The 24368-nt window shown below is 42.2% G+C and overlaps 1 protein-coding gene across 1 annotated transcript in view; it reads left to right on the top strand.

Annotated features, from left to right (window-relative positions):
* Positions 1-24368, top strand: part of LOC308104109 (voltage-gated delayed rectifier potassium channel KCNH4-like) — an 86837-nt gene that overhangs the window by 41823 nt on the left and 20646 nt on the right. The window contains exons 5-10 of the mRNA XM_080454413.1: positions 6387-6627; positions 12429-12586; positions 17739-17946; positions 21153-21347; positions 22356-22555; positions 23200-23449. Coding sequence (XP_080310539.1) covers positions 6387-6627; positions 12429-12586; positions 17739-17946; positions 21153-21347; positions 22356-22555; positions 23200-23449 — 1252 coding nt within the window. The remainder of the gene's footprint in view (positions 1-6386; positions 6628-12428; positions 12587-17738; positions 17947-21152; positions 21348-22355; positions 22556-23199; positions 23450-24368) is intronic.

The raw sequence follows: 24368 nt of genomic DNA, 5'->3' as shown, positions 1-24368 counted from the left end.
CAACGTTGTCTCTCTCTGTGCCTTAGGGATCACGTGTTGCCGCTTTTCGAGTGATGTTTTGAGCCATGTGTACAGTCTTCTCTCGCCCAAGCTGTGGCGCAGCTCAAAGCACGCTGGGCCATGTAGTGTAAGAGTTAACGACGTGCCGTATCAGCTGTAGCCGTGTGACATCCAATGACATCTCGCAGCAGCTCAGGGCGGTTCCAGTTGTAATCACGAGGCCGCGCTCGGCTGACTTGCCTTCAGGGCCACCGAGGTCAGGTTGAGGACCTGACCTTGCTGGTGATGTAAGACAAATTAAAAACAACAGTCCAGCTTCTGCTGACGTTGACTGACGGGGCGTCGTTACATCAGCGGCCACAGCTGCTAAGGGAAATCAGCTTCATTTTCCTGCACTGTGAAGTGTTACATTTCACTGAGAGTGACCCACTGAGAGTGTGTAGATTTAGAAATGGGTTGATTAATACTGAGGATTTCACAGATTTTACTGTGTTGGTGCAGCCAAGCTTCTTATTTATTAAACCCATAAAAACGCAAGAGGACATTATCCCATAGCTCTTCTGCCTGTCTGTCTGCTTGTGTTTGCATGATGTAGACTATTTATAACAGCTTTGGTTAAGTAAACATTTGGCATAGTATTCCTGTCATATTTCTCTCAAAGCTGTATTTATTGATTTTTTTCTAGTACCTATTAGTGTTGTCAATGCAGTTCTTAATAATTGAACACCTGCTAGTCCACTTACAGGCCTCTTTCCCATCGCTGTGTAGCACAGCATTTTAACTGCTTATGTAGCAGAGTAGCTCTGACTGAATCCCAGAAGCCTAATGGACTGAAATAGTTTACCATTTAGTTAAAGCGAAATGGTAAATGGTGCATTTGTGTAGCACATTTTATCCAAAGCGCTTTTCAAGGTGCATTATATTCACAATTTCACGCACACATTCTCACACTTTATACTTGCTTTCATATTCAGAATTCCCTCAGGCCAGGTCAGCGAGCTAGCTGGCATTTTTATTATTATTTTATTATTGGTGGGTGGCTGACATATGTTGGTTCTGTCTTATAAAAGATTTTTTATAAGCGTGATAGTTTCCAGATTTAACTTATTTTATCAATAAAACCCCCAAATTGACACATATTAGTCCATTTGAAAAGATATGCCAGGGACTCAACCATTTTGATTTCTCGGGGGTCCCAATCTACACTGTAGTATCATCATCATTGTCTGGGGACCCCCTGGAACCCCCTCAAGGACCACTGGTGGTCCCCGGACCACTGGTTGAGAACCACTGCTCTAAAGGCTGGACTGGTCCTGGCATTTAATGCCTTGCCCACTTTCTGATGTGGAAAACAAATTGCTCACCTAACGTTATCCCTTCTGCTCATCACATTTCAGTTCAGTATTTCATTTCAGCATCGGTTCATTAGTTAACAGGGTTAACAGACTCTCTAATGTGTAATCGTGCACGCAGCCTCTCTCTTTCACACAGCTGATGCAGTCCAACGTTGTTGTCACAACTTGCCTATCAAATCAAGTAGATACAAAGTAGCCTAAACCCAAATCTAGTGGCTTCAATGACTAGACTATAGTCAGGATTGCCCACAGAAATAGCTGGGCCCCTGAAAAGGTCCAGTACATGCGTAAACGGGTCCTCCCCGAATCTGCTTGACTCATATCAATGCATGTACTGTATGTGCTCTCTCTCCTACATAAACAGACATTTAAACCCGCAGTTAAGGGGTTTTAGGCGCGCATGCATGTACACACACGCGCACACACACACACACACACACACACACACACACACACACACACACACACACACACACACACACACACACACACACACACACACACACACACACACACACACACAAAACATAACTCTTGACACCGAGGAGGTCAAAATAGATATGCGCCCACCACACACACATTTCTTATCTTCTTTGTCTTTGCGTCTGTTATAATGTCTTTACAGTCCTGAGCCAGTTCACTCTCAATGACAAGTAGTGCCAGGTTATTGAGCCCCTCCACTGTGGAGACAATAACGACACTGCAGCTGTGACTAGCTGAATGAAAAAAGTTGGTGAATAAATGTTTTTATAGTCATGCACCTCTTTTTATTCTCCTATTTTTCTGTCATCCCGATTTATATACAGGTCCTGGCGTAGCAAGGAAATTCACTCCAACATAGTATTTTAGTTCAGATTCCGTGAGCTATTCTCCCTGGCCTCTCACCGCCAGGGTGCACTTTTCACTAATGTCTCATACCATTTCCAGGACAGGGGGTTTTACTCACGAAACAAGGCTACGTTTTAGTAAAGCAACAACAAATAACATGTTTGCAATTATACTGATAATACCCACCGTTCTACATACAGGCTAGCCCACTGTTTCCCAAACTTTTTCCCCCCCCCCAATTGTTATGGGTCGTGAGTAAATATCCCTGAGTCACAATAGCCCACTGGGAATTCTCCTGGCACTCCTACTGGTCATGCAGGCCACCCATGATCTCTCTCCTCTAGCTAAGTCATTTCTCTAGCTGTCCTTCCCGAAAGAAGGCAATGGGGCTATTAAGACCAAGGTTTCACACCACAGCACCTGTCCAGAGGCAGGGCGTCGAGCTCCAAGGGTCAAGCTCGACAAATTACCAGCGCCTTGCACCTTTATAGCAATTATAGTGAAAAGAATTGTTTTATTCATTGATTTTTCCAGAAGGGCTGTTTCTTATTGATTTTTTTTCCTAGGGAGTCATTTTTGTATCTTTTGCTGACGCTACTTATTCAGATATCGATTCTTTCTCTTGGTTGTTTTCCACTTTTCTTTCATCTCTGCGGTGCTTCTTCACAGGACTGTTCGCCGGTTTTCATGCGACCGATTGTCACATTTTAGATCCTCAAATTAACCCATTTAGACCGGGAAAGCATCTGACTGTGTCATTTTTAGATTTCTTTGGGCTATTCAAAAATAGCAGATATACAAGCTCGAGGTTCAAGGTTCAAGGTTCAAGGTTCAACTTTATTAATGTCCCAAAAGGGCAAATAGGTTTACAGCAAGAGTCAGTAAAACATATTACATACATTAAACATATCTCTCACTGCCGGTCGCAGCGTGCGCATGCGCCCTGTTTTTCTATGAGCTTGTAGATCTACTATTTTTGAAAAATCGTGAAAATGTTTGCAAATCTTTGATTACATATCTTTTAAAGCGAACATTTTTAACTCTGTTACAACTTCCTGGAGTCCCTGGAACAAAACATTTTTAGATGGGGGGTCCACGGCCAAATACATGTAATTTTTGAGAACCACTGATATTATAGCAACATTAGTTAGGATTTGTAGAATCCCCAGAAGCAAAGATTTGATTTACAAATGTTTGCTTTAAAAATATATATGTTCAAAGACCCACGATTTTCGCCATGAGCTTGTATTTCTGTTCTTTATTGAATAGCCAAAGAAAAAAAAAATGACAGAGATGCGTTCCCGGATTGAATGGGTTAACACTCAGGATTTTATGGCGTGTGTAATGCACGTTATTATTCTCCAGTATTTCAGCTCTTCTCGGAGTCGAATCGTTCCCTCAATTATGTCCTTGAGCAAACATCTATCTGGCCAGTCCGAGAGGTCTCATTTAGAAGATTGCACGAGCTAGGGTTAACAGCTCATCGGCTCCTATGGACACATACACAAGGCAAATTCAATTTAATACTTCATTAGCAGGCTTCTCTGGCGCTCGCCTTGTCCCCGGCTCATTGTTCTCGCCGACGGATATCGGCTCGTTTAGTGCTTGTCTTTCTCTTTGCCCTCGCTCTCTTTCCACTGTCAAAGGCAATGGCCTCATCTTCTGTCTCGTTAACTTGGCTAAGCCTATTATATATGCACAGACCCGTTTGTGGAGACCTGCGGGCTCATTACAGTATATAGTGCCAGAGTCCAGAAACCAGCGGTACGACCAAAAATTCTTAACGAGGAATTTTACATTTTAAAAGGCATCCCCTTTTAAAATGTAAAAGTCCTCGTTAAGAATTTTATGTGGACAATGTCCCAGTCTCTCTAATTTCCTTGTAAATGACACTCCAGTGCATCAGCGAACTAGAACTAAAATGGCATTTTGGAGGGCTGGAGTGAGGCCAGGCGCAAGACAAGTATGAAATAGACCTTTTTTTCACCACAGCCATGTTGACATGAAATGGAAGGGTAAACACAGGTGTTACCAGTGACACAAATTAAGGTTCCATTTAGCGTGGCGGAGCCTTTCCGGTGAGCCAACATGCACAATAGCAGCACCCTGACTCTGTCTGACCTGAATGGAATGTGTTTACCCTGCTATTTCATATCAAAATGGTGTTGTGAAAATGGTCTATTTTGGAGCTAATGAGTTTTCCCCTTCAGTGATTTTATATGATTATTTATCACGTTTATTTGTTTGTCTAAGGCAGTCTGTTTCGCCCAGATAAGAGACAACAGTGCTGTGGGTTTTTTTCTTTGGTTTTGTTTTTCATAGGCTAATATGCCTTCACATGAGGTGTTGGCATTCTTGGCATCTATTTGTGGACGAACTCCTGGCACAGCATCGTTGAGCCCTACAGTGTTATCATCTATTTTGACAGCTCATTTAGCATCGTCCACTTATTAATTTATTCAGCTTTTCTTATGTGCAATATAACGTCTTTGTCGGGTGAAACCATATGTGTGTCCAAAACTGTTTCTTTTCAGGATTCAAATTCAAAAATAGCAAAAGTAGCAGATCTACAAGCCCGAAACGCGTCGCGAGCTTGCAGATCTGCTACCTTTGATGCTTTTGTGTGACACTGTAGTATGATCAAGTCGGGCATTAATTTACGAAAAAGCACAAAAGGTTAAAATATGGAGATGAGAGGTTTATGCCCGACGGCAACGATATATTTTAGCATAATTGGCAAGTTGACCCTGAAATTAATTAGGCTGTATTTTATTATTTATTAATGTATTCATTTAGTTTTTTTGGCACTTTTCTAGCATTTATTGACAGACACACGGTAGACAGAGACAGGAATCCAGGAGAGAGAGTCGGGGAGTGACATGAATCAAATGGTCCGGGAGTCACTCACTGTCAGACATCAGAGCTTATCATCTCTGTCTGGAAGAAACCTATCTCCATATTTAAACTTTTTGTGTTTTAAAAAAAAACTACATGTAATGTATACGGTCAGATCCAGACAAGCAGATCCACAAGCTCGAAACACGTTGTTTTTTGCTTGTCGATCTGCTACTTTTGACACTTTTGAATTTGAATCCTGAAAAGTAACAGTTTTGGACATGTGGTACGAGCCCTAACCATTCGCCCGTCGGGGTCGCCCAAGTGGTGTATTTAATATTAATTCTTAAAATTTAAAAAAATCCTTCTTTGTGCATGTGCTTGTGTACATACATTCATGTGCACATCTTGTCTCTTTCAAGGATCATTTAGAACAGTAGTTCCCAACCTTTTATCTGGAGCGGCCCTCTTTATATCTGACAAAAGCACCACGGGCCAACACATGTATGCGCGAGCGAGCACACACACACGTACACGCAAACGCACACACGTACACACACACGTGTACACACACACACACACACACACACACACACACACACACACACACACACACACACACACACACACACACAGAGAGAGACATGTTAAGCACATAACCTTCACTCATCCACTTGAAACATTAGTGTGCTTCACAGGGATCCCCTCCTGGGTGGTTATAACCTCTGACTTAGTGGTTCTCAAAGGGGTCCTTGGCTTTTTGAAAATAGCCGATCTAAGCACACGTCACGTCGCGATGTGTCACGTCGTGAGTTTGTAGATCTGCTGTTTTCAAAACAATCTTGGAAAAACGTGGCGGTCCTTGACATGAAAACGTTTGAGAACCGCTGACTTAGAACAGTGGTTCTCAGCCAGTGGTCCGGGGACCACCAGCGGTCCTTGAGGGGGTTCCAGGTGGTCCCCAGCTAAATGATGGAGAGTTGGTAACCAAATGGACCCTTATAGATCTTTAACTCTTGAGAGTGTAAAATGAAACCAAATGGACCCTTACGGGTCCATTTGGTTTCATTTTACGCTCTCAAGAGTTGAATTATTGTTAAACATCTGCATTACTTAATTAAAGAATTGTTATTTTGATTAATGTTTGCCTGTTATCTCTCCTATGGTACCAACATCAATACAGCATGAAATTGTGGACAAAATCGTATCCAACGATAACAAAATATTCTACATTTTGTGGGTCTGAGAGTCTAAATCTCATCAAATGGTGGTTCCGTGGCTCAAATGCCAAATCAATAATGGACCTTGACATGAAAAGGGTTGAAAACCACTGACTTATAGAACGTGATTTGATCTCTGTGCCAACAGGGCATGTTCCAGAAGGCGGTGCCGGAGTACAAGGTGGCCACGGTGCAGAAGTCCCGCTTCATCCTGCTCCACTACAGCATCTCCAAGGCCCTGTGGGACTGGCTCATCCTGCTGGCCACCTTCTACGTGGCCGTCACCGTGCCCTACAACGTGTGCTTCACGCCCTACGACGACGACACCGAGACCACCTCGCGCGCCACCATCGTGAGCGACATCGCCGTGGAGATGCTCTTCATACTGGGTGAGAGACACGATTTGCTCTTTATGCTGGAGCGAGGAGATAGTCGTTGTTGAGGCAACGCAAGGCAAGTTTATTTGTATAGCAGCGCATTCCAACAAGGCAATTCACTGTGCTTTACATAAAACATTAAAGGAGTAGTTCACCCAAAATAATTACTTGTTTTCTATCAATTACACACCCCATGAAGCATTGAATTCATGGAGATCTTTTAGTTTTTGTCGAATTCCTAAGCCAATAATTTGATTACCGGCGGAAAGATGCTAATGTATCCGGTAGGAGACTCAAAGGAGACTCTTTGAGTCTCCTACCGGAGAGTCCGCCGGTAATCAAATCATTGGCTTATGAATGCGACAAAAACTAAACAATCTCCATGAATTCAATGCTTCATGGGGTGTGTAATTGATAGAAAATAATTCAGCAAAAAGGAAGAGGGAAAAAAAGCGATGTTGAAGACCTATCTCCTTAAAGGAGAGATCCGGACATTTTAAGTGTTATCATTGATGTGTCGCTAATCACTCACCATCATTGAAAGGGTCATTGAGTTATTCCAGATAGTCCCCTGTCGCTCGCGACATTCAGTGCACGTTTGAGTATCATGACACTCCACGATGAGCAGTAGTAGAGAAAAAACTAACTTTGTATCGGTTATAATAGACGATTTTCACTCTTACACGGGCTCCCATTATGCCAACGGAGGGGGTCGACATACTGGACGACACGGGACTCTCTGAAATAACTCAACGTCCCTTTCAATGATGGTGAGTGATTAGCGACACATCAAAGATAACACTTAAAATGTCCGGATCTCTCCTTTAATAGGAAAGACCTATTCATGACATAGAGCAAAAACACAATATAAAAGGACATTAGATTTTTTTTTTCAGTTTTCTGGGAGCGTGTTCCAGATAATGTGGTGCATAAAAACTGAATGCTGCTTCTCCAAGTTTGGTTCTGAAAGCAGACTGTCCCAGCTGACCTGAGAGGTCTGGATAGTTCATGATATCGCACAAGATCAGAAATGTATTTTGCCGCAAACCATTTTTTATAACCCAACAGTAGTATTTTGAAATCATATATTTGGCATACAGGGAGCCACTGAAGAACTCTGAATCAAAACAATACAACGTGTGGCTACACCATAAGGTTTTTCAAGATTACGGTATATTTGAGTTATCCTGACCTTCTGAAATGGTTAGATCGGAATTGTGTTAGTACAATCATCATCATAGCATTCATTCTGAACCTTCCTCTCAAATCAATTCGCCAGTCAAAGAAATCGCTTCTAAACACTTTCTATGTTTCACTATCTGTGCTGCTAGCGCTTCAAACAGAAAAACACATTACAGAGTCTGAGATCTCTTATAATTTTGACTTCTTAGCCTTTCAAGCTCAAGCAAGCGCAACCTTTCTCCACAATATGTAAGGTTTTCTAATTTAATAAGAAATGCTTTTGTTACATTACATACAATAGATGACTGTCTGTGATTTAGAAATCACATTGCTGATGCTTTTCTTTTCTTTCAGTCATAGAGAAAACTAATTTCATCCTGTAAATATCGGCTAAATCTATGAAATCAGTTAAAAATCAAACTGTATGATAATGCATGGATGTTCCTGAGAATGTTACATGTCATCTTCCACATCTTCTTCGCCATCGTCATCATCACAACTCTATCATGTCCAAATCACAACTGCAGTGCAACATCATTATTAATAATTATAAACCCGCCAAATTAGGCGTTCAATCATTGAGCCATTGAAGTTGGGGTGACAGGGGAGATGTTTTGCTGTGAATCAAGGGCTCTGTTTTGCTGCTCTCCAAATCCATGTGCCACTAAGTGAAGCTCTGATTAGATCTCTGCCACGTTGTTCCAGGCCATCTCAGAATGTTGCTGTCGGGACAGAAACCTTGCAACTCCATATTTCAACGTATATGGTTTTTTTTCAAGTCCCTGCTTTGCCATACAACAAACGTAGCAGAAATAGCTGATCTACAGTACAAGCTCACAACCCGTCACGATGCGACGCCTCACGGTGTGAGCTAGTAGATCAGTTTTTTTTTTGCTATAATTGAAACATTTTGAAGCTGAAATGGTTAAATGTGTCTGTGGGTTTCATAAATATTGAACCAATGAAAAGTAGTAACAAGCGCTTGTGACTGAATAATAACTACATTTTGATCCTGTAATGTCTTCCCCATTTCCTGAAAAGTAACAGTTTTGAACATACAAGCTTTCTGCCCGACAGCGACGATATTTAATAGACCCACCTGGGACCTGAAGATGTTGTCTTGTTACTGAAAGCATGTGAGTGGGAGGATGTAAACATTCAGCCCTTCTTGTCTATTCTAGCATTTTGTGAAGTAATAGCACAACTTTCTCCTCATCAAACTTGGTGAAGGATGGTTTAGATGAGCGTTTAGATAGGGGGTATTATTTCAGCAGCCTGAAATAGCATCAGTTCCAACCCAGACACACTGTGTTGATGTATCATTTTTTGGAAGGCACAGAGAACAGTGGGAATTGAACCGTAAACAACCCTGCTGTCAGTATTGTCTAAATTATCACAAAATGTGCACGGCAAGCGCTCGGCGGCTAATTTATACGTTGTTGTGTGGTGGCGGGTGTTTTCTGTTTTTGTTGAAAGTGTTGACAGAGCGGTGAAATAAACCAACGCTCAGCCGCTAACTAAAACTTAAGTGAGTTGCTGCAGCTGAAAACAATTAGAGTTAATGAGAGAAAATGCACTCTCAAACACTGTCTGTTCTCTGTTATTGAAAATGTTGAACATTTTCAGTAAGCGATGTATTCATGAAGCCATCATGGGCGCAGATCCTATGCCACCATGTCTATAGTCTGTGTACATTCACATTCACACCCATTAAGAGCGGGAAAGCATCTGTCATTTTAGATTTTAACCACTTACAATCAGAATCAGGTTTATTGTCACATCACAGGTTTACAAGGTAAAAAAGTGGGTGAAATTCGTTTTTGTACATCGTTCCCATCGCAACGTTAATTTCCATAGAAAGAAGAGGGGGGGGGGGGGGGGGGAGAAAAGGGGTGGGGGGCAAGTGGGAAGGAGATCAAAACATTATTTTTTGGGGCTATTCTTTGGCTATTCAAAAATAGCAGATCTACAAGCTCATAGTGCGGCCTAAGTGCCGTGCTATGAGCTTGTAGATCTGCTATTTTTTTTAAATCGTGAACATTTGTGCAAATCTTTGCTTTTGGGGGTCCCTGGAACTAAATATTTTGAGATGGGGGTCCGCGACCAAATACACATATAATTTTGGGGGTCCTTGACATGGAAAAGTTTGCAAACCACTGATATTAGAGCAACATAAGTGTTTCAGAAAACTGTTAGGATTTAGATGACATTCATTTTGTAGAATTGGCCTCAGGTCTTAATGGGTTAAATCTATTAGGTTTATATAACCCCGGTGCTCATCTGGTTTGCTAAATATGCTCATGACTATATTCTCCTGTGCAGGGTTAGAAGACAGAAGAGTGTAACGTATTCAGTGCAATGATTTCATCTCAGTCAGGAAAAGTTTTGCAATGATTTAAAACACAATGAAATTGGCATAATTTTATTCAGTTTCTTAAAAGTTAGATGGTACACATTTGCAGGACTGGCTGAGAGTATCCTTCCCTAGAACACTGATTGCAGGCCACTGCATTCCAATATAAAGTGCTTTTCAGTTAATATATCCAGTGTTGGAACTTGAGCACCCAGCATCAATGGAGGGCATTGGAGACATTTCATTTTGGGCTGCTTTGGCAGGTAGCTGGATGACTACTGTCTGATATAGACGGTGGAAACCTGATTAATTATGCATGCTGTCGAACATTCAAAGCGTGTGGGGGAAACTGTCATCATTTACACCAGGGAGTAGATTGATTGATTGATCGTGTTATCAACGAAAGGCAGAGAAGTTCAAAGTGTATTAGTCAAATGTCCTCAATGATGTTATAATAATTTCGGTAACATGAAGGTGCTGTAAGGATTTGATAATACAAAAAAAAACTCCTTTTTCTGATCATATAGTGTTTGTTCAGTAGCAGGTGGTCTCCAGCTCGTTAGGAAAAAAAATATGAAAATAGCAGATCTATAAGCTCCCAATGCGTTGCGACGCAGCCCGTTGTGAGCTTGTAGATCAGCTATTTTGCCCATTTTTGCATGCCACCATTGTACAACACAGTATAATACAGGGTTAACAAAAAAACGACAACAAAAAACACCTGCTTCTCGATTATTCATTTTACACTCTCAAGAGTTAAAGATCTATAAGGGTCTATTTGGTCACCAACTCTCCATCATTTAGCTGGGGACCACCTGGAACCCCCTCAAGGACCCCTGGTGGTCCCCGGACCACTGGTTGAGAACCACTGCTTTATGGTGATTACATTGCATTACATGGATTTGTGACGATGATACAGAGCTGACAGTGACCTATGACCTGCTAGTGTTTGTGTCGTGTATAGGAAGGAGATTGAACAGGGTTTTGTAGTGCAGCGGTTCCCACCCTGTGGGTCAAGGCCCACTGGCGGGTCTTGACTCATGAGGATATTGCAAGTGGGCCGCAAAAATATTTCGAACAAAATATGGTGAAGCAGCATTTCATTACCATGCACCACAAACCTGGAATAATATTCCAGATTACATTAGACATTAATAGACAAGCCCCAGCCCTAGCCGTTTTTTAACAACACATAACCGTAAATCTACGGTTTTGCAAAAAGTGGCGTTGAGTGCCATAGAGAAGAAAAAAACGTAGATCTACGTGAAGTGGTCTTTTTGTGGTTTAATAAACGATCGCGCTGTTCTCTGTAAACTCTGTCATTGGGTTCCCTTTCCACTCACTTCCCACTCACCCGGATGCAGAATTAGCGGGTTCCGTTTCCGGTTTTCGGTTTTAGCTTGAAAAATTGATTTTTAGGCAAAAATAGGGCAAAACAAGTTACCTCACACGGTAAGCTCCGGTTATATTTTCTTTTCTCTGGACGACGAACAGTATATTATGAATATACTCTGGTACCGAATGTGTTAAGTCTAAGTGAAAAACATATTTATTTAACCCATTCAATCCGGGAACGCATTTCTTTGGCTATTCAAAAATAGCAGATATACAAGCTCATAGCGGTGCCGTGCTATGAGCTTGTAGATCTGCTATTTTTGAATAACCAAAGGCATCTAAAATGACACTGATTGCTTACCCTTCCCAATGATGGCTAAGGAGGACGGCTACTGTAGGTCTTGCCTGGACTTAAAATGTCGTTTTAATAATTTCTTGGATTAAATGAGGGAGTATCTGTTATATATGTATCTATGCTCCTTTATCTTTAGCGTTTTCTTTTCCTTTGATCTACTTTAATCGTATCTATTTTATCCTCTTTTCAAAGTGCACCGTTGCACTCTGATTGTAGTTGTTTGAATTCTGTATAATATGATAATGTAACATTAATATTAAAAAATATATTTCAAAAAAAGTTTTCATTGGGATACCTATAAATCGGAACTGAAAGTAAAAAAGTAATAAGTTTCACTGATCCGAGCCGGAACACAATCGATTGATCGATTGATCATCGAAATAAACGTGGTCTGAAAATGCACGCGGCCCACCCATCTGACCACTTCGGCTGCCGTGTTAAGTGGTCAGGTGGGTGGGCCCGCCAACGCGTTCGAGATTTCCAAGTGTGCCCTGATCCAGTAAAAGGTTGAGAACCACTGGTCTAGTATAGGTTTAGTGCATGATGATGATGAGTCACACTTGTGTGTGTGTGTGTGTGTGTGTGCAGACATCATCCTGAACTTCCGCACCACCTACGTGAGCCAGTCGGGTCAGGTGGAGTACGAGTCCCGGTCCATATGCATCCACTACGCCACCACCTGGTTCTTTGTGGACCTGGTGGCCGCCCTGCCCTTTGACCTGCTCTACGCCTTCAACATCACAGTGGTGGGTACACTGTACTATCATACTGTACTATCATACTGTACTATCATACTGTACTATCATACTGTACTATCATCAGTGGTACTATCATTCTCTATGTACTGGGTTTCACTTTAGATAACAGTAATCAATTCGACTGAAATGTAATTCACATTTAACACATTTAGACTGGGAACGCATCGGTGTCACTTTCGATTTCTTTGGCTCATAGTGGAGCACCGAGTGCCGCGCTATGAGCTTGTTGATCTGCTATTTTTGAAAAATCGTGACAATTTGTGTAAAAAAAATTTTTTTTCAAAGCGAACATTTTTAACTAAAATCTTTGCTTCTGGGGATTCTACAAGTATAATAGTAGTTAGTTATAGTTATAGTAGTAGTATTAGTAGTATTATAAATCCTAACTGTTTTCTTTTTTTTTTTTACTTTTGTTGCTACTGTATATATCAGTGGTTCTCAAACTTTTTCATGTCAAGGACCACCCGAAATGTAATATGTATTTGGCCACGGACCCCCATCTCAAAATATGTTGTTCCAGTGACCCCCCAGAAGCAATGATTAAAGAGAGTTAAAAATGTTGTATAATATAAATAAATAAAACCTATTTCTATTCTCTGTACGAAACCAGATATTCATTATAACTGTCAGATCAATCTGATACATTGGAATTGGAACACTATAAAACTGACAGGTTCTCTCTCTCCTGGGTTTAAAGAGCATGAGAAACGACGTGGAAATAATTATGTAAATGTGACATATCTGTTAATTACATACGCCTGTTTTATACAGATGAATGGAAACAATTATGCAAAGATAATTGCAATTATCTCAAATATCTGCGATCAGGCGATTATGTAATAACTGACAGGACTATTTGTCACATCAGCAGTTTAAAGGTGTAAAAGAGAGTGGTGAAATTATTTTTAGTGCAAGCTACACACATTATTGTTGTTGAAATTTTAATTAGAATGGAAGTAAAAGTATCTTTTATATTTATAAAGTGTGTAATGAAGACAGAGTACCTCAGTCTCTTGTACAAATAAGACATCAAATAGCAGAAGTATGTCGTTGCTGTCGGGCAGAAACCTCTTATCTCCATATTCAAACGTTTTGTGTTTTTCCGTAAATTAACACCCTACTTCATCATACTACAGTGTCACACAAAAGCATCAAAATCAAAACGCTGCGCTTTGTGCCGCGTTTTGAGCTTGTCGATCTGCTGCTTTTGCTATTTATTTTTTTTAATCCTGAAAAGTAACAGTTTTGGACATATGAGTTTTCCACCCGACAGGTGAGACGATGTATGAAATATATCGTCACTGTCGGGCAGAAACCGTGTATCTCCAGATCGCAGTTGTTTATGTTTTTGTTCGTAAATGAATGCCCTACTTCATCGTGTCACAGTGTTGAGTTAAAGTAGCGCAAATAGCCGATCTAGAAGCTTGTTCTATTTTCGCTAATTTATAAAAAACGTTTGAAAGTGTAAGTGCTTAAGTATGTGTGTGAGTTTTATAAATATTGAACCAATGTAAAGTATTAACAGGTGCTTGTGATTAAATAATAACTACATTGGATCCAATGGAACGCAGGTTCTTTTTTTTCTCCCATTTTCTGAAAAATAACCGTTTTGGACATACGAGATTGCCAACCGAAACAAACGATGTGGGAATGGATAGTATTCACCTGCAATCATATATACTGTACATAAAGTGATAGCGCCAATGTAATGGGATAACGTAAGAGTGACATGGGTGACAGGGCTCAACGCCTACTCAGCAGCCTGATGGCCTGGCTGTCCCTAAAGGCCCTGACAGATGATAGAAAGCATTGTAAATTGCACATGTCATGTGAAGCCGCATGTTCCCCTGTAATTGCACCACAATTACTAATGAATTGAACCACACCGCGCCAAACCAAGTGGAGTGGAGGGAGGTAACGCTACACACATACACACACACACATACACACACCTGGCTGTGACAGATAGAAAGTGTCAACGACGCTCATGTCAGTGATGTGCGTCATGTTGAAGCCACGTGTCCACCATAAATGCCCCACAATTACTAAGATATTGAACCACAACACACCAACCCAAATGGGATGGAGGGAGGTACAGTACCCTAATACACAGGCACGCACACACTTGCATGCGCGCACACACACTTGCATGCGCTTTTCTATTCTGTTCACTTTGGTGTGTACACTTTTTCTCTTCTCTCCGTTCCGACTGCACTCTGGCAAAGCTGAGCTCTTGAAACTTGTCTCTCTCTCTCTCTTTGCCATTTAAAGCCCTGACATCACCGACTAATATGTACAAAGAAAGACTGGACTACATTAGTTTCTCAAGGCAAGGCAAGGCAGGTTCATTTGTATAGCACATTTCAACAACAAGGCAATTCAATGTGCTTTACATTTAACATTAAGCAGAGGAATTATAAAAGGACATTTTGAATTCAGTAAAAACAAAAGAAGTCAAAATTAAACAGAAAAATAAGATAGTAAAATGACCATGCCGAAGAATAATACAAAAATCTCAATCAAAGGCATCGGCAAACAAAGGTTTTTAGCTGAACAGAGTTGCAGCACACGTGCAGTTTTCATGGAGATTCTAACAGATAATGTGGTGCAGAAAAACAGAATGCTGCTTCTCCATGTTTAGTTTTGATTCTAAGGATAGAAAGCAGACCTGTCCCAGATTAACTGAGAGGTCTGGATGGTTCATGATGTCCAACAAAATCAGAAATGTTTTACCCCTAATCCATTCTATGCTTTATAAACCAACAGCAGCGTTTTGAAATGTATTCTTTGACATGGAGGGATCCAGTATAAAGATCTAAGAACTGGAGCGGCGATATGCTCTACTTTCTTGGTGTTGGTAGTCAAACAAGTGAAAACACAAACGTTATACTCTACAATACAAGTTTGAACTCGTCAATGCCTGGATGCCATAATAGACATTGTGTGTTGGTGGTCTGTGCCCCGATTCGATGCTCGAAAATAGAACCGTGCTCTGAAATAGCAGGTTTTGACTAAGTAAACCCACTTGGCGAGTTGGCGCCTACAGTGTCTCTACAGCTGTTAAAAACGATGGGTCTGTTTCTTGACGTGGGTGTCTGACACTTTCTATGTGTCAGGGCTTTTAGTCTGTTCAGTAATCCTGATCATATGATCAGACTTTCAATTGACTACATCCACTTTCAGAGTGCAGTTAGTCGACGTGAGAAGGAGAGAAGTGAATCTCTATTAACCACTTAAGCCCTATATACTGTATTTCTATGTCATGCAACAAATAGCAAAAATAGACAATCTACAAGCTCACAACGTGCCACAACCAAGGGGCCAGCTTCTGATTTGTACATTGAGGCTGTATAGGAAGTGACAGTTCATATGAATGGCCTGTAGTCTCGCTGTTTCACCCCTGCTGGTGTCAGAAGCAATTAGGCTCCATTGAAGTGGATGTTTTTTGGCCGAACTTTACACTTGATTTTATTACCTTAATAAACATAAATCATAAATACTATATGCTTGTTGTTGCAAAAAAAGATTGCAACCAATTGCTGCTGGGCCCTCGAATCGAATGAAAAAAACATTTAAAAGTACTAAGTGGCAATAAGAACGTCCATTTCTCTGCTGTTTGCACGGCACGGCTTGTCGTCTGAACGTGCTGCAGCCGCTCAGCAGTAAGCAGTTCAATGACTCAGTTACTTTAATGACTGTCTGTAAAGTCAACTCTAGTCTGCCAGCCACTGTCCTCAGAGATTTTCATTTGATCTCCCGTGTGTGTGGGGGGGGGGGGGGGGGGGTGTGTGTGTGTGTGTGTGTGTGTGTGTGTGTGTGTGTGTGTGTGTGTGTGTGTGTGTGTGTGTGTGTGTGTGTGTGTGTGTGTGTGTGTGTGTGTGTGTGTGTGTGTGTGTGTGTGTGTGTGTGTGTGTGTGTGTGTGTGTGTCACCATAAACAACCCAAAAGGCTTCCAGTTTCCAGAACAGCTTCCTGAGATTAATCTTTCACTTTCCTTTCTCTCTGCTTCTTTTAATGTACAGTACACAATAATATTTTTGTTGTTCCTACCTTTCCCTTCTTGTTATTACCCTGCCCTGCCTGGAGGGTCTTGTTTTCATCCAATTTGTCTGTTTGTTAGCTGTTTTATGGGAAAACAACTGCAAGGGAAGACGTGAAACTTTCAAGAAAGGCGTTCAATGATCCCTTTATTACCTGATTAAATTGGGTGTAATTGGAACAACATATTCTTTCATATTCTCTCATACAGTATATCTCCTCAATGTTTTGTGGGTTAAAAGTACTGTACATATTTCCATATAATTACAAACTGGTTAAATATAGTAATTTTTTTAACTATCATCGACTAATGGGAAGGCATATTATGGGCTTTCATTTGGCGACCGTGAAATTTCAAACTCAATGTCACCCAGGGGTGACATTGTCGTGCCTGGCACCTCTGCCTACAAATCTAATTTCCCAACAGAGACTGATAAAATCTCAAACAGACCCAATCAAACTGAATTCCTCTCTCATCCTGTCCCCTCTTCACTCTCCGACATCGTTCCTCGTGTCCAGCAGTGGAAAATAACTAAGTACATTTACTATTCCAACGTACTACATTTTGTATTTAATTTACTTGAGTAAATACTTTAAACTTCTACCCCACTAAATCTCAGAGGCAAATATTGTACTTTTAACTCCACTACAATTATTTGACAGCTTTAGTTACTAGTTACTTTGCAGATTTAGATCATTAATACAAATATTTTCGGAAACGTTTGATAAGTTTGGAAAAATGTGAGTACCTTGGTTACTGTAAATATATTTGATGGCAATACTTGTATACTTTTACTCAAGTAAAAAACTTGGAATAGTGGCCTTTTACTTGTAACAGAGTAGCTTTATATTGGGGGTATTGCTACTTTTACTTAACCACTTAAACCCCATATGGTTAAGCGGAGTCCCTCAGGGCTCTATACTAGTGTATTTTCAGTTTTCTGTTATTGTGGGGAATACTTTCTCTGAAAATAGCCGATCGACAAGCTCACAACGCGACGCAACGCGCCGATCTGCTATTTTCAGTGAAAGCCACAATACGGAGGCTGGGGTTTTAAGTGGTTATGTAAAAACTCTTGAGTGCTTTGTTCCACCACTGCAGACGTCCCTGGTCCACCTCCTGAAGACGGTGCGCCTCCTGCGTCTCCTGCGCCTGCTGCAGAAGCTGGACCGCTACTCCCAGTACAGCGCCATGGTGTTGACCCTCCTCATGTCCATGTTCGCCCTGCTGGCCCACTGGATGGCCTGCATCTGGTACATCATCGGACGCAAGGAGATGGAGCTCAACGACTCGGACACCTGGGACATAGGTGGGTGGGTCAACCCCCGGGACTACAGTATTAGGGGCTGCGAGCCTGCAACCGTCGATTATTTTCTTAGCGATTATTCTATCGATTAACTTTTTCGAGTAATCGTGAGGCGTAGCGTTTCATGATAGCAGATAGTAAGTAAGCAAGTAAGTACATTTTATTTGTATAGCACTTTTCACAGAGAGGACTCACAAAGTGCTTTACATACAGCATAAATAAACACAGCAAAAAACATTCAAATTATAAGAAACAGAAGAAGAAAAAAAAAACATCTCAGAGAAAACAAAACGGCAGACATATTTCACCGTTGGAGGAGAAGCTCTACCCAAAAGCATGTTGAAACAGTAGTGTTTTTAGCTGATTCTTAAAAACATCCACAGACGCTGCAGCTCTCAGGCCACAAGGAAGGGCATTCCAGAGTCTAGGTGCTACAGACTGAAAGGCTCTGTCACCTTTGGTGATTAACCTGGTATTGTCAATCCAATATTTTATGAAATTATCGATTATCGTCTTTTTTTTTAAATCAATTCATTAGATTAACTGTTACATCCCTACCTGGGACCAACACATTCTCACCCCCAACTCGTTCTCACATATGGACACTTGGTCAGGAGCAATTGGCATCACTTTTTTTAAAAGTGGGAACCCCTTTAGTGTGGTCCAATACTGTGCTGTCATGTGGTTGACGATGGAATGTGGACCTGATTGAGATCAAGGCAATGTTGCCACAATGTAACCACTTAAGCCCTCATTTTGTGAGTGTTGCGCAAAAAGTGACGATCTTGATGTTTGCTTATTTGAAAGTGGTTAAAAAACTTTGAAAACATTGAAAAAAGGCAGCTCTGATGGGAATCACTTATGATCAACACGCTTGCTATGAAAAAGGGTGCCCTCGGCACCATCATTGGACACGTAAGGCACCTGACCAGGCATCAAAATATGAGGAGTTGGCAGTGAGAATGTGTTGTGGGGATTCCCCTGGCCTCCGTGGTGCCGGAGGACAAGAGGTTTGGGGCCAAGGGTTGTCATTTTATTTCCCAGTCCCATGCCCCCATTGTGCCGGACATATTGACAATGTTCCTGGCACAATGCGGCATGGGACTGGAGAATGAGAAAGGAAAATGAAAATTAGGACATTGTCACATAATAGTTGAGACAAATTATAGTCAGAACTTCTCAGAGTAGGCCAGGCTAAAACCCGCACAAGATGGAAGGCTTTGGTGGGATTTTATTTACTGTAACAGCAGGAAGTGCCGTGTGGCTCGGTCCAGAACAAAGTTATTTTACACAGTCTCTGGCCAGAGGGAGAAGGTTTTTTGATCTAAAAACGCTTCACCGTTCCCTCTCTCTCCGTAAGGGACTAAATTAGTCTATCTCAATACCAGCAGCTGTTGCAGAGGTCAGTGGATACAATTCTTCATACCGTCTCAGAGGAATTGAACCTTAACATGTCATTAAGGACTACATACAGTAGCGCCCGGCACTGCCGTGGGCTCCCGGAAATCTGGACGTGAATCACAGCTTTTGAGTCAGGCTCCTTACAGAGCGGATCGGCTACTTGTTTCAAATTAATGGCAGCCAGCAAAGCGCGAGTGCATGCCAAAATGAGGGGTAGGCTACGGATTTGTTTTTGTGCCCACTTGGACCTCGGCTATAAATAGTTACGGAAGAAATACCACAGGAAGCTCGCACAGCGCTGACGGTGGTACGGCAGCCAGATCAGACCTCGGGGCTCTAATGAGCATGTTCTGATATCGGATCGGAAATCTCAAATGTTGAGACGGAGCATGTGTGCTGCTGGTGTCTCTGCTTAGACATGCTTTAACAAGCACAGGTCACTGAGGTCTTTCTTTTCTTATTTCTGACCTTCAGCAGCGGCTTGTGTGTACGTATAATTATACCAGTTGGTTCCCAACGTTTATTTCCTTACATCCGACAGACCGACATAAACTGAGACACCCGACACATGCATGCACACACAAACACACGCATGTACGGGCTCACAGACTCACACACACACAATCTTGTGTCTTTCATACATGTTAACCACCAAAAAGCAAAAATATGATGCCGTTTTGAAAAATAGTACACATGTACAGTATTAGATTATTTTTGAGTATTTCTGACAATACAATGACCCAAAAATGTAAGCTACTGTATGCTTTTGTGCAACATGTTTAAAATGTTTTACTACCTCCAAACAGACAAGCCCCCCCCCCCTAAAGGGGGCCCGGACCCTAGCTTGGGAACCGCTGGTATAATACTATAGCGTCCAGTCATAATTGAACGTCTGGTTCAGCCTACTGCGGAAACGCTCTACACACATTCATCTGTGTGTATATGCGCGAGTGGCGTGTGCATGCGTGTTTGTGTATAGTGTGTTTGTCCACTGAGACATTAGGTCATACCTGCTAATTAGCTCGAGGCCTTTATTCGTCCCTGGCGGACGCAATCTAATTTAGCCGTGTCCCACGCAGGCGGCCATGCCACCCTCCTGACTCTGCCTCTGTCTGTTGGTTGGCTGGTATACCTGCCGGCCAGCTGGGCCGCTGCCAGCCTCCTCTCGGTGCTTCCCCCAGCCCCTCCCCCTCCCCTTCTTGCTTCAGAGAAAAGCCCCCTCTGTCCCCCCCGGCCGCACAGACATGTTCAAATTGAATGATTATATCACCGTGCTTCACAGTGATGCTACTGTACATGTGGGAGTCGGGCTAGGTCACAGGTTTTCAAAGTGGGGGCTGAGGACCCCAGGGAGGCCGCCAGGGGTTGCCGGGAGGGGCCAATTGGTGCCGGAAAAGGAGAAAATTGTAAAATGTTAATAATTCATATATACAGTATATACTTGCAGTATATTGCTGCCCTGGTGCACTGCAAGTAGTGTCCCCTATATGCCGCATGTCACCCCCGCTATCAACCCTCTCTTTTGTGTCTCTTTCCGTTGTACTAGAGAATATCAATCTTTTAGTTAGGTTTGAGCCAGATGATGCTAGTGTTTCTCACCCTCGATGCACAAACTTGGAACAAATGTGGAGTAACTTTTGGTAATTTTCAGACAGCAGATGTTTCAGGCAGCTAGATCTCTAACCTTTGAACTCCCAACTCCTCTCTCTCTCTCCCTCTCTCTCTCTCTCTCTCTCTCTTTCTCTCTCTCTCTCTCTCTCTCTCTCTCTCCCTCTCCCTCTCCCTCTCTCTCTCTCTACACACCCAAGGATGGCTGCACGAGCTAGGCAAGCGCCTGGAGACTCCCTACGCCAACAGCACCATTGGGGGTCCCTCGGTGCGGAGCTCGTACATCGCTGCCCTCTACTTCACCCTCAGCAGCCTGACCAGCGTGGGCTTCGGCAACGTGTGCGCCAACACAGACGCCGAGAAGATCTTCTCCATCTGCACCATGCTCATAGGCGGTGAGTCTGGCGTCTTCGGGGCGTCCACCCTGGCACCGAGCACCCCTGGCACCTGCCGCCTCCGTTTTCTTGGCACAGCGGAGGCGGAAGAACTCGGCAGGGGCGTAGGTGGGCTGATTTGGCTGGCCTTCTGAGAGACAGCTTGCGGAAAGGGTACACTGCTGTCTCTTAAAATCAATAAAGGGATTATTCTAAAGCTGAGGCGGTGGTTGTTATTAGTGCAACAGCCCAGAAGATAATGATTGAATCTGCGTTTATTATGTCCATCTTATCAAAAAGAAGAAAAAAGAAAATCCTCGGGACAGCATGCAGTGCTGCAGGGCTTCCCACACTTTTCAGCTCAATATAACCAAAAGATTAATACGATTTACAAAAACTGACCTACAAAACTTGACAAATACATAATTAAACACATAAGCCCTATTTCAAAAGTTAAAATAAGAGATATATAACCTCAAAATGCATCACAATGTGATGCGTTGTGACCTTGTAGAACTGCTATTTTCACTAGTTCTTAAAAGTGTAATTTATGGATTTTCTTTTCTAATTTTTTTTACTTTAAAAAACCTTATTTATATAAGTTCTGGGAAATAAATTATACTTTTTTTTAAAATATTTTTGATAATACAGTACATATTTTGTAGAAAAATATAAAGAAAAAAAGGATATTTACTCACAACCCATAAAATGAGCCTGTGACCCAAAAATGGGTCCCGACCTTTTGTTTGGGAACCACTGCTGTACTGTTTCTGTTGTACAACCACTGTGTGGAACAGTGTCAAATTATTTCACTGAATTTGATTTTGTTTCATGCCACCCTCACATTTTTTAAAGACTATGCTGGAATTAAACTTTATAATATTAATATAACCAAGCACTCGGCTGAAAATAATGTTTTAGGTCACATTGACCTGTATTTTTTCAGTTCAGGGAATACCTGTAGTTTGTTTTCATAACACAGATATTCATGACTTTCAAAAATGACTTCTCTCTTCGTCTCGTGAATAGCACTGATGCACGCCGTGGTCTTTGGCAACGTGACGGCCATCATCCAGCGCATGTACTCGCGCCGCTCGCTGTACCACACACGCATGAAGGATCTGAAGGACTTCATCCGCGTGCACCGGCTGCCACAGCAGCTGAAACAGCGCATGTTGGAGTACTTCCAGACCACATGGTCTGTCAACAACGGCATCGATGCCAATGAGGTAAGGGGCTCCAAGATTGTTCTTTGGTTTCGAACGTTGCCATATTCTGCAAAACGCCAACATACTGTGTAACAGTCATGGTAGCCTACGTGAGTCATCCCATTTGTTCCACGGCTGTTGCCAAAAAGGAAAACCTTTTCAGCCTTTCTGCAGTCTTTCATGAACATTTCATTTAACCACTTAAACAGTGTATTTTCTGATTTCTGTTATCGTGGGAAATAAAATAGCCGATCGACTAGCATAAATCTGATTTAAAAAATACATTGAAAATAGCAGATCTACCATCTCTCAGTTGTGAGCTTGTAGATCTGCTATTTTCGCTATTTGGTTTTGAAATGTAATTTTCATCTGGTGTTTTCATCAGCGTGGGGGATAATTATTTTAGCTCACAACTAGGTGACTGGACCTTTCAACACAACAGGACATGATAAACATCTATATAAGTACTCAAGACAGGTGTTATTAGTTTAAGTATCCAAAAAAAACAGGACAAAATTGGTAGTGAATGTTGGAAAGCGGGACATTTTAGTGTTTTTGAGATATTTGTCAGGACCCAGCTTGAAACCGGGACAATCCCGAGCAAGTCCGGTCACTGTACCAGTCTCTCTCTCACCGCCGTCCGACTTTCCCCGTGTCATTCCCAGCTCCTCCACGACTTCCCCGACGAGCTCCGCGCGGACATCGCCATGCACCTCAACAAGGACATCCTTCAGCTTCCCGTCTTTGAGGGCGCCAGCCGCGGCTGCCTTCGCTCCCTCTCGCTCCACATCAAGACCTCCTTCTGTGCCCCCGGCGAGTACCTGATCCGCCACGGCGACGCGCTGCACGCCAATTACTTTGTCTGCTCCGGCTCCCTGGAGGTGCTCAAGGACAACATGGTGTTGGCCATACTAGGTTGGTGTCAAGGATCAAACGCTTTCATGGGGGTCATTCTTGACAATGGATCATGGGGGAGGAGGTAAGATCAAAAATAGATAAGGGTGGATGGGTGATAAAAGGTCCAAATGGATGATAAGCTTTTTAAATGATGATCTGTCAGCTGTCATATGAGCCCTTTAGGCCTGATATGGCAGCTAACCAATCAGTGGAAGTTAAAGCTGTATCTTCCCTCTGGGTGTGATAGGGCAGCTGAAAGATAAAACACACTGGATCCAGCTCCAAAGGTGTTTTTTTTGTGTGTGTTTTCTTCCTCAGGCGAGAATACCAGGATATAGGCTCGAAACGTCGCCTAGGTGGTAATCAAAACAAAACAAAACTTTTGGAGCTGGATCCAGTGTCCACACTTCTCTTTTGGTACTTGCTTCTGCACATCAACCTGGCACTTTACTTTTGGATGTGTGTGCTTTACTTACTGCGATAACAGCAGCTGACCAATCAGTCCAAGTGAAAGTGCCACCGTTCACTGAACTGAAGGAACTCACCTTCATGTCAAACATGCATAAAGGTCGGGCCACCAATCACAAGTTTGCTGTTGATTTTGTAGTAAGATTCACGGCTGAGGACACACTGGAGTTTATCCAGGTGCATCAGGAACCAAGATACATAGGTCGATCATCGAAAAACAGCGCCTGTTCACCGGTTCACAGAATGGCTGTGTAATTGCATGACCAGCAGCACCTGCTTTGTTCTCAGCCAACATCATTGTCATTATAGGGGGGGGAAATGTATATAAATGCTGCTGATTTCCACATTTTTGTAAAAATAAATAAATAAATAAAATAAAAATGCTAATCAGAAATTTAATTGGCAGTGGTAGCCTAGAGCGTAAAGAAGCAAAAAGTAACCAAAGGCAGGGTGTGAAATACAGGGAGCC

This window comes from Gymnoscopelus braueri, assembly GCF_963280865.1.
Source record: "Gymnoscopelus braueri genome assembly, chromosome: 17".
Taxonomy (NCBI): domain Eukaryota; kingdom Metazoa; phylum Chordata; class Actinopteri; order Myctophiformes; family Myctophidae; genus Gymnoscopelus; species Gymnoscopelus braueri.
This window is presented reverse-complemented; position numbering and strand designations above follow the sequence as displayed.